This window comes from Bos indicus x Bos taurus, chromosome 17 (genome assembly GCF_003369695.1).
Source record: "Bos indicus x Bos taurus breed Angus x Brahman F1 hybrid chromosome 17, Bos_hybrid_MaternalHap_v2.0, whole genome shotgun sequence".
NCBI lineage: Eukaryota > Metazoa > Chordata > Mammalia > Artiodactyla > Bovidae > Bos > Bos indicus x Bos taurus.
Genome location: NC_040092.1, coordinates 54,234,037 through 54,251,620, shown reverse-complemented (window position 1 = coordinate 54,251,620; position 17,584 = coordinate 54,234,037). Strand labels below are relative to the sequence as shown.

At 39.9% G+C, this 17,584-nt stretch overlaps 1 protein-coding gene across 2 annotated transcripts; it reads left to right on the top strand.

Annotated features, from left to right (window-relative positions):
* Positions 1 to 1,217: 1,217 nt before the first annotated feature.
* On the top strand, positions 1,218 to 16,775 carry MGARP (mitochondria localized glutamic acid rich protein). 2 transcript variants are annotated; one of them, XM_027567386.1, is made up of 5 exons: positions 2,843 to 3,207; positions 5,094 to 5,491; positions 9,360 to 9,463; positions 14,403 to 14,496; positions 15,924 to 16,775. In XM_027567386.1, exons 2-5 carry the CDS (start codon positions 5,155 to 5,157, stop codon positions 16,364 to 16,366), a joined length of 978 nt encoding a protein of 325 aa, XP_027423187.1. In that variant the 5' UTR covers positions 2,843 to 3,207; positions 5,094 to 5,154; the 3' UTR covers positions 16,367 to 16,775. The 2 variants fall into 2 exon arrangements, with proteins under 2 accessions (XP_027423186.1, XP_027423187.1); XM_027567385.1 differs by having other exon boundaries at positions 1,218 to 5,491.
* The last annotated feature ends 809 nt before the right edge of the window (positions 16,776 to 17,584 follow it).

The window sequence follows — 17,584 nt, the reverse complement described above, 5'->3', positions numbered from 1 at the left end:
ACCGTCTCTTCCCCAATTCACATTCTAAAGAGAAGGCCACAGTCAGTAGCCCCTGGGTTTACACCTCAGTTTAAGAGAGAAGCTGAACTGAACAAGAATCGTTTTGATACTAAATACCTAAGAGAAACTTGGCCAAATGACAGTTCCTTTAGCAATAACATAAAAGAGCTTCCATAAAAAAGAAGATGCAGGCAAAATCATATGTCCAATGCTGTCAAGTTTTTAGGGTCAGAATCAGACCTTTTTTTTTTTTTTTTTTCCAGATTTAGTATCTGTGAGATAGTCATTTAAATTATTTTCTTAAGTTGCAATAGAAAAAAAGCTTTATGAGCTTAGTTTTAAGACGTTGTGGGTTATGTTTTGGCCACAAAAAGCTAAGTGAAGTCCTGACCCCCAGTATCTCAGAATGCTACCTTGTTTGGACATAGAGATGTGCAGATGAGTGTACTGGAGTAGCCTGTGTGCTTAGTTGTATTCACCAGGCTCCTCTGTCCATGGAATTTTTCAGGCAAGAATACTGGAGTGGGTTGCCATTTCCTTCTCTGCAGGACTTTGCCTACCCAGGAATTGAACCTACGTTTCCTGTGTCTCCTGCGTTGCAGGAGGATCCTTTATCCACTGAGCCATCAGGGAAGCCCTTTGTAAAATGGATCCTTAATCCAACGTGACTGATAATATTTCTAAGAAGAAAAGAGGCAGAGAAGATAACCTTAAATGAGGGAGGCAGAGATTGGAGTGATGCGTCTGCAAAGCAAGGATGACTGGTAAACATCAGGAGCTGGAAGAGGCAAGAGAGGATTCTTGCCTACAGGTTTCGTGCCTTGATTTCAGACTCCTAACCTCCAGAACAGTGAGAGAATAAATTTTGTTGTTTTAAACCATCCAACTTTGTAGCAGTTCGTTTTGGTAGCCTTAGGAAAATAATATGGAAATAGTAGGGAATGTCTTGTTTCTTTTACTACAGAAGAGAAAGTGAATAGATGAGAGGAATGCTGAGGAACCTCCAAGAAAAATTGCCATCTTGATTACCCTTTCTCCATTTTATTGAAATATTTTAGGCCATTAAAAGGGTGCTAATCAGCACCTTCTCAATTGCTTGCCAATTTGTCACCTTAGATACTTTTTTTTTAAGTATTTATTTGGCTGCACAGGAGTCTTAGCTGTGGCATGCAGCATCTTTAATTGCAGCAGGTGGGATCTAGTTCCCTGACCAGGGATTGAACCCACCCCCCACCCCCTGCTTTGGGAGCACGGAAGTCCACCACCAGGGAAGTCCCCTATATTCTAAATTGTTTCACCTTATATCCATATTGATCTGTTGAAAGTACAAGTTATAGCCTAGGGATTTAATATTAAGAAAAACAGAGCTGTTTCTAGCTTTCTATGGAGTCTAGAAAGTCAGTCTTTGAAAATTGCCATTAATTATATGGAACTTAAGCCTTGAATAAGTATTAATACTGTCAGTAGATGATTTGTACAGTATGTTTTCAAAGTTAATATCATCTTTGTCAACAATCACAATTAGGTGGAAATCATTAGACAAACCAATTTAACTCCATCCCTAGATTCTTGTTTTCCCAACAAGACCAAGAAAAAATGTCAAGGATGTGCTCAAGGGCAGCATTATAAACAATGTGACTAACAGCTGGGAAACTTGTCTGAGCCTTACAGAGTCATCTGTGGCAAAGACTTACTGTTAAAATTCTCTTGGGGATCTGGAGAAACAGCTTGCTATATAGAGTGAATTTGACAACCCACAGGCATGTCCTCTCTTGGGAAGTATTTCATCAAGATGTGAAAAGAGGCTGGCATCAAAATGGAAAGCCACATATCCTACAAGAGCAGTAGTTCAGTTGCTCAGTTGCGTCCAACTCTGCGACCCCATGAATCGCAGCACGCCAGGCCTCCCTGTCCATCACCAACTCCCAGAGTTTACCCGAACGTATGTCCGTTGAGTCGGTGACGCCATCCAGCCATCTCATCCTCTGTCGTCCCCTTCTCCTCCTGCCCCCAATCCCTCCCAGCATCAAGAGCAGTAGAGTAGATAGCAAATTCCCTTTGATGCAAGAGGCACAAGCTTAAAGCTAAGATGAAAAGGGATCTGGAGAAGTGGCACTGTTTATCACAGTTCTTGCCTCTCAGCTAGAATGGCCACATCCAACATAGAGGACACAATAAACTCCCCACTGGACTTTACCATATGATGAGATGGTGGAATATAATGGATCCTGTCATATGCACACTGAGCGGCTTCAGAACATTGTAAGGGAAACTTGAGCTTCAGTTTAGGCTGGAAGTCAGAAGCTAGCACTGCCTCCCCCAACTGGCTGAGCACGTTTTATACCTAATATGCTTTTGTGCTTCCCAAAACCCTATGAGTAAAGGAATTACCCACATTTTACTCAGACCAGTAAATTAGAACAGGTATGTGACTCCCAAACTCAGACTATTAATGACAGTGTTATACTACCTTGATTTTTTTCATGTGTAATACAAGGATAATCAACATTCCTCCACCTACTCCTTAGGCTTGTGTAGAGGACAAAGTACAGATGTGACAACATGTTGGGAAAAATTTTAAAGCCCGATATACATGTGAGTTGGGCTTCCCTAGTAGCTCAGCTGGTAAAGAATCCGCCTACAATGCAGGAGACCCTGGTTTGATTCCTAGGTGGGGAAGTTCCCCTGAAGACAGGATAGATGACTCACTCCAGTATTCTTGGGCTTCCCTGGTAGCTCAGAGGTTAAAAGAATCTGCCTGCAATGTAGGACACCTGGTTTCATCCCTGGGTTGGGAAGATACACTGGAGGAGAGCATAGCAATCCACTCCAGTATTCTTGCCTGGAGAATTCCCATGGACAGAGGAGCCTGGCAAGCTACAGTCCATTGGGTTGCAAAGAGACACGACTGAGCAACTGAGCAAAACACAGCACATACATGTGAGTTATTTTTGTATTGTTCGAATTAGTTGGTTTGCATTGTTTAAACAAGTTTGGCTTTAACCAGCGCTCTTCTTTTACATTTATTATTGATATCTGGGCAGAGAGATCTTTGTGATCATTGACCCCCATTAATGGGAGGCTTGGCAGCCACTGCTGAGAAAAAATGTTGCTTCCATGTCTCTGTAACCTGAAACTGTGAGCGGTACCAGAAATCATATCTTGTTCGTTGAAGAACGCCCCGGAACACCAGTGATAAGATACTTGGTAAATATTTGTTAAATAGATTATAAGCAGTCCTCAGCATCTAGAACACGTATGTTGTAGGCATTCTGATAGATCCTGATAGACAGTGTGAGTGACTGATAGCAGGTGGCTGCTGTGGAACCTGGGGATGATCCAGAGAAGCTCAGCCTATACTGAGACCCTGAGTCTACATTGGAATTCCGAAGGGAGAGGTCTAGAACAGCGTTCTGGGAGCCATTACCATTTACAGGTGTTTACTCAGAGAGAATCCTGTTTTAGGGGAGCTGCCAGTACACTAAATACCAGTATAATGTATACACTAGTTCTTTTTCTTTTTTTGACCGTGTCACCCCTCTTGAAATATCTTAGTTCCCTGACCCTGGATTGAACCCAGGCCCCCAGACAGTGAAAGAGCCTAGTCCTAACCACTGGACTGCCAGGGAATTGCCTGGTATTCTCCCCCCCACCCCCACATTAATTTATTTAAATGCATTTACTGCCTTTGACTATTTCCTCTCCCTGGAAACTTTGAAAATTCAGACCTACGTAGGCCAAAGAAAGAATGAGACAGATTTTTTTTTTTTTTTTTAATCCAGAAGCACCAAATTGGAAATGGTTAGGAACTCTCCCCACTGATTTGATTCTATTTGTCAGTCTGTTCTCTCTGCTGGCGGTTCATTCCAGGATGTGCGCTTGATGCTGGCCAAAGGTACCAAGTGTACTAATCTGCATTTTGTTATAGTTCAGGACTACCTAACTTCTTGGTGGATGGTCTGGGTCTAGCCCCATCTTCCAGGCTTGGAAGTCTAAATTAGACCTCTCATTAACAGCTTGCCTAATTGCTCTTAAGATTTAGTCGTGGAGAAGGAAATGGCAATCCACTCCAGTACTATTGCCTGGAAATCCATGGATTAAAAAAAAAAGATTTAGTCGCTAGGAATAGCTCATTATTCTGAGCATCAAAAATAAAAAAACCAGTTCTGATCATTGGCTTGTACTCGTTAAGTGAGTATATTAAATATTATTACAATTGGGTTAAAACTAGAACCTCTGAGGAATGTTTAGTTATTTGCATAGCAAATGAGCAAATATTTTGCCTGTAATACGCCCAGAGAACTTGAAACTAGAAGGACCATGTTCATGTCCTTAAAAAGTCACCACCGGGTTGTTTGCTAAATGGAATAATTGCCACCTTCCTCAGAGGGGCGAAATGAAAATTAAAGGAGAAAATTATGTGAAAGTGCTTTGTAAACTGTCAATGCCAAACATACATAAGGGGTTATTACAGTAGGAAATGGTCCCTTTCAAAGGTTGATCATTTCAGGGAAGTCCCAGAGATTAATCATTTAAGAAACGTTACAAGCATAAATTACTAGTTTCAGTATTCATATTATGACAGATGCTTGCAGACACAATGAGGGAAGTAATTGAAATTTGGAGGAAAAGTCTAATTAGTGTTTTTAATTGATTTGGAAATACTAGTTTGACATCCCGGAGAAGGAAATGGCAACCACTCCAGAATTCTTGCCTGGAGAATCCCGTGGACAGAGGAGCCTGGCGGGCTGCTTGCTGTCCATGGGGTCGCACAGAGTCGGACACGACTGAAGCGACTTAGCAGCAGCAGCAGCAGTTTCACATCCCATAGAGGAATATGCAGCACTTTTGGAGATTATATTTAAAAGTCATTGTAATAATGAATTGCCTAGAGATTCAGCCATTACTCGAGAATTTTCTTAGGATTCTGAACATCACCCAGAGCACCAGTGGAATGCTGAGGCTATCTCTTTGATTCGTCTCCTGGGAGCTTGCAGCTACCCTTTCCACTCCTAGGAAAGCTAGTGGAGTACATGAGATAAAGTGGGTTCCGATTTCATGGGGCATGATCAGTCATGTCTGTCTTATTCCAGATGCGAGGTCCGAAACATTTCCAGTCCACTCCGAGTGGAAGATAAAGCAGTGGGCAGGCAGATGACAGCGACTTCACGTTTCCCTATCCCGATTCTGAGGTGCCGCCGTCAGCTGAGTTCTCAGGCCCAGGAAAAAGCAACAGAGTCTGGAGATTGGGTTGAGGGAGGAAGGTGCAGAAGACCAACCCCTATGCCCATCCCCAGAGACCGCCCGGGCGGGGCGGGCAGGGGTCGGCGCCCCTCCCCGGGGCGGGGCTCGCAGCCCCGCAGCCGGCTTAGGGCTAGAGAGGCTGCTTCGCTGCTAGCAGCTGGCGCGATGTACCTCCGCCGGGCGGTCTCCAAGACCCTGGCGCTCCCACTGAGGGCGCCCCCAGGCCCCGCGCCGCTCCGGAAAGACGGTGAGTCCCAGGTGACGACCGGGGATCCTCTCCCGGCGTCCAAGCCTGAGGACAGGTGCCTCGCGCACAGATTGCGCGGGCGCCCCCAGTACCCGTCTGCCCTTGATGGGTCAAATCCATCCCCGGGCAGCAGAAGCCTGAGGTTGATGCGGGAGAGAGAGGGGAGAATGGCCGGGAAATTATTGGAGATCTTGGAAGTAGGGAACCTTTCCAGCGCGGGCTTCTGAATCCGGACTAGATTTCCTGAGTTCGAATCTTGATCTTGGGCAAGTGATTTAACTTCAGTTTTCTCACCTGGTAAATGGACAATTGTTGTGAGTTTTAATGGATTATTATGTAGTTAGAAGCGCTTAGAAAACTGCCTGGCTAACGTAGGCATAGCTTCCCACTGGTATCGATATAGGGACCAAGGCGTTCTCCATCTTTACGAGGAAGCAGAGGTATGGTGGGCAGATGGTCACAAATCTGCGGGCCATGCGGGTTGCGGGAGGCAGTGTCGGTCCAGTAGAAATTGGGTAAGTGCTCTTGAGAAATAAACTCCAGATTTGGCCAGGATTCGGCCCGCGCGGGCCGTGGCATCCCCGCTCAGGAAGCGGCTTCGTCGCACCTTCTGGCTGTTCGACTGCGGCGCCCCTGGACCTGTCACCCGTAGATTTTCTAAAACATGGGGAAAGGGACATATTTCCTAGAAGTGAAGTGGCAGTGAGAGTTGGAAGCTTATTAAAGAAAAATTGACACGTACGAAAGCGCCTAGCATAGGGCCTGGGACATCGCAGATGCTTAAGTGTGAGCACTGAAAGCATCTTTCCCGGGCAGCCGGCGACCCTGGGCCCAGGTCCTCGCTGCCGGAGAACTTCTGCCCCGGCCGGCTCATTCCTAGTCCCCATCCATCTCCCCTGTCGTTTCTGTCCCTGATTGGGGCTCCGGCTCTTAGACAACCTCATGGAAAATTCTTAGTTCTCCCTTCACTTTGCCTCTCTCCTAAGGCTTTAGCCTTATTCGTGCGTTGGAGTCGGGGAGAGGGGAAAGAGAAAGACTCCGGCGGAAAATTCCGTGGCCCATTGCCACACACCCTCCCCTCACTTTGATTAAGCCTGTGGTGGTGGTTAGTGATAGTGGGAGGGAAGCAAGGTCTGCCTAACTAGCATTATTTTTCCTCTTAAAATGCTCCTGGGAAGAAATTGCCTCCATTAACAGAAATAAGGAGACTTCGTTTTCCTTGATCTTTATGCCGAGTAATATAGAGCAGGTTTTTCGCTGGTGACATAAGAGGAAACCATTCATTTGAAATTTCTGAAGATAACGGGGGAGACACATGAGCCCCCTGACCGTGGCCTTTCGCGTTATCTCACACGGACAAGCATATATATCTTTTGAGCCCCCTGACCGTGGCCTTTCGCGATATCTCACACGGACAAGCATATATATCTTTTTTTTTTTTTGGTAGCTACACATATTTCAGATAATTACTTGGGGCAAAAGAAAAGCAATTTAAAAATTCTAAATAGGTTAGCAATACTGGTTGTAGCAGTACTACAAAAAAAGACCAGTACTTTATCTCATTTTCACCTAATTACTTTTTTTATTTATTTCAGTATTTTCAGAACTGTTATTGACTGAAAATTTGGCTTTGGTCGTGAGCATTAACCTTTTATTGGTTCTTTCAACTTTGATGAAAAATGTAGTTGATTCAGTTTATTGAAGGATAAAATTTTTACTGTGCCTCATCAAATTTTGTTCTCTGGTTTTTGCTTTAAAAAATGTAAAATTTTAATGAGTAAATAAATTAGGTTTATAGTAAATCACTGGAAAAACTCAGAAAGGCAAAATAGAAGTCGCTGATAAATCCTATCACTAAGTGAATACCACTGTTAATTTGTATTTTAGTATACACAGTGTTCCACACCTTTTTTTCTCCCTGCATTTTTTTCTTTTGTACATTGCTTCCACAAATCTGGAATAGTCCTATAAAGATTACTTTGCTGTAACTTTTCACTTAATATATTGTAAATATTTTCTCATATCATCTTCTGCAAAAAATAAAATATTTATGTTTCACATTATGAATATGCTAAAGTTTCTCTAATCCTTGCTGAATATTTATTTCCAATTTTACTGCTCACTTGAATATCTTTGTCATAATTGTATTTGTATTTGTCTTTACTTAAACGTTTGTAATTTTCTCTATTTCTCCCTATTAAAAAAACCTTTATGATATTTATGCCTGGTTGCTGACTATGAAAGCTACATATTCCCTATTTAATAAAAGATGTATTTTTAAACTAACAAAAGCTCCACTATATGTCAAAGACATAACTTCTTACCATAGCCTCTCTGGGCACATTTGTGGAAAAAAATGGTTTTTTCTAAGCAATGATCATTTATATCCAAACTAAGAACATATATACAAAATCTTTCCAGTTCTGCTACTACAGAGATTTGTAGTTTGTGAAGATGTCTTAAGATTTGCTTTCTGCAAATCAGAGCTTCTTCCTGGTCCCCACACCCTTATTCTCTGTGTCAGGTCACATCAAAATACTTTGCATTTTCCTCATCACTCAGGTCTCATGCTTTTGCACACGCTCTGCCTTCTGCCTCCAGCGCCATTTTCCCTCCCCTTATTTATCTGACAAACTCCTCCTTTCCCTCAAAGCTAGGTCATGTCTCTTCAACTGTGACAGTTACATTGAGCCGGCTAGCTGAGTTCTTTCACTGCATTTTTCACTGCATTTTCATGCTGTTGTTGCTTCGGCTTTCATATTTCATCTATTACATCACTTGTCATTACTGCATTGCAGTTATTTGCCTACAATTTCTTGTCTCTACATCTTTTCCTTCTCCTTTGAGGTTAGGGACCTCGTGTGTTGTGCTTACAGTCATATGTTTGTGAAGATTATTTAATTAATTTATTTATTTTTGGTTGTGCCTCAAGGCATGTGGGATCCTAGTTCCCCAACCAGGGACTGAACCCACACTTTATGCGTTGCAAGTGCAGAGTCTTAACCACTGGACTGCCAGAGAGGTCCCTTCAGTTACACTCTTAATGCTTCTAACAAACACATAATAACTGTCCAACTGTGTTTGTCAAATAAGTAATAAATGTCTCTACTTTTTTATCTCTAAAATAGAGAATTTGGGCTTTCAGCTTCTTCTAGCTTTGAGTTTATTATAAAAAATTTCAATTCCACAGCATACGGTATATACAAATTCTAGCACTACACAGTTAGTATGTTTAAGTAGAGTAATATAGTACCTTATCTATTTCTATTAGTTTGTACAAAATTGCCCTTCTATTTTAGATATGAACTTATTGGCAACATTTGTCTTTAAAAAGTTTATATCTGCCCACCTTTAAAGGTTTTATATTAGAAGAATTAAAAGTTTCTTTCTATGTCTACATTTGTGTTATACATTTATAGAAACATGTTGTATTTCAACATAAATTTTTATTTAACACAAAAATTTTAAGCACAAATTATTTAATTCATTTAAAAAAATAACCTTTTCCATTGAATGCTGTGGTATAGTATATATAATAAATGGATTTCTTTTGCTAACCTGTATTTCATTTGACTGTTAAAATTGTTTAGTGCTTTTGTCATTTCTCCTTGCTCACGCCTGCATTCCTCCTAAGAAAAGCATGATGCTGAGCATCAAGACGACAGGTTTCATAAGTAATTATCAAATCAGATTGAGAAAAATGTCAAGAGGAATTATTGCCCTGCCTTGTAATACTGTATTCCTTTAAGCTAAAATCAGTTGATGTTAATATAGTCTATACTCACTGAGGGAAAAAAATTTTTTATGTAATCATTTAAAATAGTTTTGCCCATGGTGGAGCTAACTGTGTTTAAACTTGTTTTCTTAGCATCTCTTCGCTGGATATCATCTAACAAATTCCCTGGATCATCTGGATCAAATATGATCTATTATCTGGTTGTAGGTGTCACAGTCAGTGCTGGTGGATATTATGTAAGTGATTAAATAACCTTGGTGTTCAAGAATTCATATATTTTACAACCTGTGGTAAAACTCAAAACAATGTCAACATCAGGACCTAGGAGTGATTGAATATACAAGATTATGAAAAAGGAATTTGAGTATAAAATGTTTAATACCACAAAGTATGGATGACTTCCAGTAAAAAACAATGTTATTATAAATACTAGTAGTACTAATGGCTGACATTTGAGACCATATTTCAGACTCATGACTCATTTAATAATTACAACAATTCTTTAAGGTAAGTACTATTAATAACATTCACCAAGAACTGTTTTGAGAGAGAAACTTTTAAAAAAATTAATAGACTTTACTTTAAAGACGAGTTTAAGGTTTGCAGAAAAATAAGCAGGAAGTGCAGAGAATTCCCGTATTCCCCCCTTAACCCTCTGACCCTCTTTTCCTTATCAACAACCTCCTGTTAGTGAGCTACTGTTTCTTACAACTGATGAGTCAATACTGATACATTGTTATTAACTAAAGTCTGCAATTTATATTGGAGAAGGAAATGGCAACCCACTCCAGTGTTCTTGCCTGGAGAATCCCAGGGACAGGGGAGCCCTGGTGGGCTGCCACCTATGGGGTCGCACAGAGTCGGACACGACTGAAGTGACTTAGCAGCAATTTATGTGAGAGTGCACTCTTAGTGTTGCACATTATATGGATTTTGACAAAGATGTAATGACATGTATTCACCATAACGCCTTCCCTGGTGGCTCAGCGGTAAAGAATCTGCTTGCAATGCAGAAGTCTCAGGAGAGGCAGACTCGATCCCTGGGTCGGGAAGATGCCCTGGAGCAGAGCATGGCAACCCACCCCAGTATTCTTGCCTGGAGAATCCCCATGGACAGAGGAGCCTGGTGGGCTACAGTCCATGGGGTCACAAAGAGTAGGACACGACTGAAGCGACTTAGCATGCACACATGCACATTCACCATTTCAGTAGCATACAGTCACCCTGCCCTAAAAATCCTCTGTGCTCCCAGTAGTCATTCTTCCTTCTTTCCCCACAATCTTTTTATTGTCTCCATAGTTTTTATTAGCTTTATATTTTTTTGTTAAAAATAATATTTATCCATATTTTAAAAAAAATTCAAAATACCCACATATATAACATCAAAAGAATGTTTTCCTGCCTGGTTTCCCTTATTCATTCCCTGCCCATAATCACTATAAAACAGTGCTTTTAATAGTATGATTTTGAAGCTAAAAAAAAGAAACTGAAACAGGGAATTTCCTAGCAGTCCAGTGGTTAGGACTCAGCACTTTCAGAGTTGTGGGCACAGTTCAATCCTTGGTCAGGGAACTAAGATCCCGAAAACTGTGCAGTATGGCCAAAATAATAATAATAATTCTATTAAATTGAATCATTCCTCATTTTGTCATAAACTTTCTAAATTGAAATCAAATCTTTATTATGAATAAAAGTAGAATAAGTATTATTCTTCAGAAACCATAAGACTACACAAATCACATTTTGGTTTGACACTACAGAAATATACATAAAGGGATTTTTAGTCTTAATTACAAGCAGTTTGTAGGACTATGAAGACAATGAATCCAAAACGCATATTCTAATCTTCAGGAATTTGAAAGCCTCAAGAATCTAGTAAAGTTCAAAGATGTCATTTTTATTATTGTCGTCCTCTAATCGGCTTTCACTCTTACGTAGATTCCTTTGCTTTTACCATCTTTCCACTGCTTAATATTGAATTCACTGCCCACGGCTACTCTAGTCAGATATATCTAGGCCACTGGATAAAACAGATTAAACTAGGTCATGTGATTATGTGGGAAGCTGGAAGACTGAATTTCATCTGGACATCGCCACATCCCTAATTATGCGTACTAGTGCCAGACATAAACCTCTCCAGTCCGCTAAATCTTTCTTCACAAAAGCAGGAGTACACTGGACGGTTAGAAACTGGCTACTCGTGAGAACTCTTTCTGAGCTTGTTTTCTGACCGTGGGAGTGGAAATTGGACAAGGCGATGACCTCTAAGTCCCTTTCCACCTCTAAGATTATATAGTTTTAATTTTGAATGATGGAAGCCTTAATTCCCAAGAATCTTAGGCTACTTTCAGGAGGAAATACAGAATGTGAGGCACTCCAAGAACATGTATTCTTATAATATTATTCTATTATACTAGAATAATATTATTCTAATATAGAATAATAAATTCTGTATTAGATTTAATCCAAATTGAATCTACAGATGTTCTGTAGCCAAGAACACGTTTTCATTTCCAAGTAAAATCTTCTACTATGAGAGCCTCTTAAAATCTGAGAAAGGCCCAGGTCACTTCAATTTTTTGAGAGTCTAGCTATATTTTTAAAAAATTATTTATTTACTTCTGGCCACCCAAGTGGCATACGGAATCTTAGTTCCTCAACCAGAGGTGGAATCTGCACTCCCTGCATTGGAAGTCAGCATCTTAGCTACTGGGCCACCAGGGAAGTCCAAGGTCTGGGTATCTTGAAAAACGAAATGCCAGACTGGGTTTTAAAAGCTGTGGTAGATTTTAAATGCTCACATTTAATAAATGTATAATGTCATTTGGAAATTATTTCCAAAGTCTAACTCTGAGACTCTCTTTTAATCGATCTTTCTTCTGCTCTGCTTGATTATGTTAGATTTTTAAAAGCTAGATGAAAAAATAAATAAATAAAAAGCTAGATGCTCTCGGTTACACATGAGTGTGAGCTATTCTTACATCTCTTTGATTCTACTTTGACAACTCAATTGTGTTTCAGTCCCTTGAACAATAAGACTAACGTCCTTGGGATGTTGCTGCTGAGATGGCCATTTCAGGCCGTGAACTTGGACACGGGTTCAGCTTTACAATACTGAGAACTGACTCAGCAGACTAGTCCTATAAGCCGTCAGGATCTCCCACCCCACTGGGAAAATACTCCTTGCTTTTATACAAAAATGTTGACTCTCTTTCTGGCTGATCATGTTTGCTCTGTGTATTTCAAAGCCAGATGGTTCACATCAGAATTCACCAAACCCTAAGGGTTGCTTAAGGGCCACTTTTGCATCATTTTCACCATGAGCTTATACATTTTCCATTTTCATAGTCTAATTTTAACATGCCAAGAATGGTTTGTAACTTGCATAGGAAAACTTCTAATGAGATTAATGATTATGATTATTAGAAATTTAGAAAATGCTACATATAAATTTGTTTTTTTTGTTTAGTTGCTCAGACTCTTTTCCAACCCTCCAGGCTCCCCCCGTTCATGGGATTTTCCAGGGAAGAATACTGAAGTGGCTTGCCATTTCCTTTTCCAGACAATCTTCCCAATCCAGGAATCAAACCCATGTCTCCTGCACTGCAGGCGGATTCTTTACCACTGAGCCACCTGGGAAGCCCCACATATAAATATACAATTTTTAAAATTTATCATCCTACCACTAAAAGAGAAATCTCTACTAACATTTTTTAAGCTGAGATAATCCAAACAATATTATCTAACTAGTGAGATTTTCATTTTTAAAATATCATTGTCTAATATGAATACAGGCCAGAGATTACTGCTTGAATTGGAAATGAAAAGATGCCTGTACAGTGTATCTAAGGTTAAGATAGCTTTATTCCCAATTCTGTTTTGCAAGTAACCTATGGCAGGTCATAGTTCTGCTTTTAATGACTAACCCTAGAAATCTTCACTGGGGTCTACAAGTCTGTCATTTTAGAAGGTTTTTTGAAAACTTCTTATTGTGAGAGAATTGAGTTTCATATGCAGTTATAATAACTAATACCAAGACAGCTTATATACCTTTCACCTCATTTCCCCTGTGCCACATCTCTCCTAACTATAATACAATATCACAGTCAGGAGACTGACACTGGTACGATCTGCAGACCTTATTCAGATTCCACCAGCTTTACATGCACTTGTGCATGTGTTTGCATATGTGTGTGTGTGAACACTTAACTGCATGTATTTAGTGCTAAGCAATTTTATCACGTGTGTAGATTCATGTGTTTACCACCACAGTCAAGAGACAAAACTATTCTTTCATCACAAGGATCTCCAGTGTTGTCTTTTGTAATTGTGCTTCCTTCCCTTCTGCTCTCTTCTCCCTTCCTCCTACTTCCTGGCAACCACTAATCTAGCCTCTATTTCTATGTTTCTTATCGTTTCAAAAATGTTACCCACCCCTCAAATAACATTAAGTAGATGGAGTCTGAAGGTATGTAACCTTTTGAGACCGGCTTTTTTCACTCAGCATGATTTACCTGGAGATTCATCCGAATGGTTTCCTGTACCGATAGTTCACTCCTTTTATCTATAGTTCATCCCTTTTATGGCAGAGCAGTATCCCATGTCATGGGCACACCACAGCCTCTGTAACCAACCAGCCTGTGTAGGACTTCTGGACTGCTTCCAATTTTTTGGCTATTACAATTAAAGCTACCATGAATGTGTGTGTTCCGGTTTTTGTGTGCACATAAATTTCTGCTTCTCTGAGATGAATGCTAGGGGATATTTTTAAATGCCTATCAGAATATCTTTACTCTAGCATAATTTATTATTTTCTTCTTTGTCTTTATCTACTTTGTGTGTTTACAGTTATCTTTGACCTCTCTCAGAGCATTTCTTTCTTTTCTTTTTTAAATTTAATTTGGCTGTGAGGCACATGGATTGTTTGCTCCCCCAGCAGGGATAGAATGTACAGCCCCTGCGTTGGAAGGGTGGAGCCTTAACCCACTGGACAACCTGGGAAATCCCTCTTTATTTTTAGAAAGCATTCTACTTAATGAAAAAGATTTCCAAAGGGGAAATAGAAGAATAGATAGTGTGTATTGGTTTTTCCTATTTGAACTGTAAATACCTTTAAACTTGGCATGGTGAACCTTCTTGCTCAAGAAATAAATTTAAGCACACATTCACTTTCAGACTTACAAGAGAGTCACATCAGGGAAGGCCAAACGCAGCAATCATGTAACAGATTTGAAAGAAAAAACCAAAGCGGAGTTACAACCACCTCAAGGTAAAGTGAATTCACTATTTTCCTTTTCCTTGAGGCACTGATTTTCATCATCATAGTCTAGTGATGAACACTATTTGATTTTGGCTTCTTTACTTAGTCCAGAATGGCTGTGGGTAGGAGTTCATTCAAAAAGGAAAAGTCCAACCAAAGTCTAAAGACATTTTGGATGAGTGCGCTTGGTAAATGAAAACACTGTACATTTAAACTGCTGACCAGCATCTTTGACTTCTTTGTGTGATGACATTACTTTTCCCCTACTCAGGCTTCCATTCATGCCTATGAGCTTGACCTTTCATTTCTCTCATTATTTTTTTAAGTTATGAAACTCATTTTGTTTCAATTTTGGCTAAGACCATCTGTGTGCAGTGACATTAGTAGAGTCAGTCATCTCTACTGAGTCCCTCAGTTCAGATGATTGATAAAATGGCAATTAGTAAGAAGAGAAACTTCGTATTTTCACCCTAATGTATACTTTTTGCCTTAAAGTGCTTGCATTATATCATAGTTTCTTCCATTTCAGCTATCACGTCATTATTATCAAATACTATGATCACTGTTAAGGGAAAAGGAAAATACCTTCTTTGCACCAGTTTTAACCTTTTTTTCATGAGAACAAAAAGAGAATATCATTAATAAACATATTGAATATAATCATGAGATGGTTGACTATAATAATACTAAAATACAGCATTTCCATAGCATTTCCTTGGTTTTAACCGTTTTCATATATATTATTTTAGTCAATCCTCCCAATAACTTTGTTAGGTAGATATTATTAATATACCCATTTTACAGGAGACAAAACTGAGGTTGAGGGAAGATTAATGACTCTTCAAAGTCATCAGTAAGTTGGTTATTTTCCCATGCTACCGCACATGACACATGGCCTGTTTATTTTCATGACCTGTATTTGAATAAATAATACATGTAAATTATTATTTTTTAAAGTTCAAGAGTTCCAAAGGGTTTGCAAAATATCAGATCCCCCATTTTTCCTCTCCAGAGGCAACCAGTAACACTAGTTTCTTTGTGTCCTCCTGGAGAGTCCTTACAAATATAACTGTTTAGGTTTATTTAATCTTACCCTTCTTTCGTCCTATCACAAATAGTACCATACGTGTACACTGCTCTTATCCACTTAACAGACTGCCTTGAAGACCATTTCGTATCAGTACTTATTGATTTGTCTCAGTTTTTAATTTTTATATATTTATTTAAAAATTTTGTTTTTTGGCGGCAAGGCATAACACGCGGTACTTTACTTTCCTGACCAGGAATGGAACCCTCACCCTTGGTAGTAGGAAATACAGAGCCCTAACCTTTGGGCTGCCAGGGAATTCCCTGACTCAGCTTTTAAGATGACTGTAGAGTGTCCACTGTATTCCTGTGCTCTTTTAACACTTTTTTTAATGGACTAAATTTTAAAGGTGAAAAAGAGAACCTTGTGGGTGCTGAGGAAGCCAGTTTAGAAGCCCCTGAAGTATCTTCAACGGAAGCCTCTCCGGTGGTTACTGAAGATATTCCCGATGCTCCAGCTGTGGTCGGAAAAGAGGCTCCCCCCTGTCCAGATGACGCCGAGGCTGCTCCTGCGGAGACCGTGGTGGTCGGTGCAGAACCTAAGCCAGAGATGACAGACGCGGCGACAGTGGAGACAACAGAGGTCAGCACTGAGATGACCTCAGAGGTCACGAACGCAGGTCCGGAGGAAGCTGCTGCCGTGGATAGTGCTGAAGGTACAACGGAGAACGAAAGCCCTGGTGAATGTGCTGAACTGGAAGAAAATTCTCCAGTTGAGTCAGAATCCTCTGCCGGGGAGGATTTACAGGAAGAAGCCTGTGCAGGTTCTGAAGCCGCCTCAGCCCAAGGCTAATCTCATGCTGATTGACACCTCAGCAAAAAAATGCCGTAGAGGGGCTGATAGGTGTTTTTGTAGTTTTAGTAACCTTAGATTGAAAAAAAAAAAAAAGCTTCTTTTCTGGAAAATGGTATTGTGCCTTGAGGATTTTTGTTTTTGTTATCTACTGATCGATTTCAGAATGGAGAGATTTGAGATTTTACATGTCTGAATAGTTTTCTGCTCTCTGGGATCAGAGTATGACATAGCAGAAAAGAGCTTAAAGAATTTCATCTGTGAATTTAAATTTTATGTGACAGAGATTGAGCTATCTTTACAACCTGCATTCACATTAATTTTGTTATAATTCTACCTTTCTTTAATGTATGTAAATCTAGGTTCTTGAGTTTTAATTTGAACTCTAAATAAATTTGGAAAATCTTTAGTGCTTCTATTATTATTCACTCACATCTATATGTATGAATAGTATATATTAACATGCACACATATAACATCACATGAACATTGCAGTGTTATCAAAGAAAACATAATCTATGGAAAACTCTGTGTACGGCAATACGTCTATCCTTTCTCCCATCTATGTTACATGGGGACTGTTCCAATATTTTCCATATCAGCTTAGTTCTCTTTGAGCAATGTTTATTGAGGACTTACACTTCGTGCTAGGGATCATTCATTCATTCCTATATTCAGCAAGTATTAACTGAGCACGTATAATTTACCAGGCACTGTTTAAGTGCTGAGATTAAAAAAAAAAAAAAAGCAAAAATTCCTGCCCTTCCCAGCTCATGTTCTAGGGTATATATATTAATAAATACTCTGTGCTGTGCTTAGTCACTCAGTCATGCTCCTCTCTTTGTGACATCATGGATTGTAGCCCACCAGGCTCCTCTGTCCGTGGGGATTCTCTAGGGAAAAATACTGAAGTGGGTTTGCCATGCCCTCCTCCAGGGGATCTTCCCAGCCCAGGGATCAAGCCCAGGTCAACAGATAATAAATAGTAAGCAAGATAAATAAGAAAACTCTAAACAGATATAAATAATAAATAAAATAAATATAGTCTGTTAGATACTGATAAGTATTTGGAAAAAAGTAATGAAAGTAAAGGAATCGTATGTGTTGGTTTAGGCAGGGGGGTTGTGGGTTTAGGAAGTGCAGCCAGAGAAGACCTTATTGAGAAGCTGTCTTGTGAGTAAAAACCTGAAGGATGTAGAAGGGACCTTGTCATGAGAA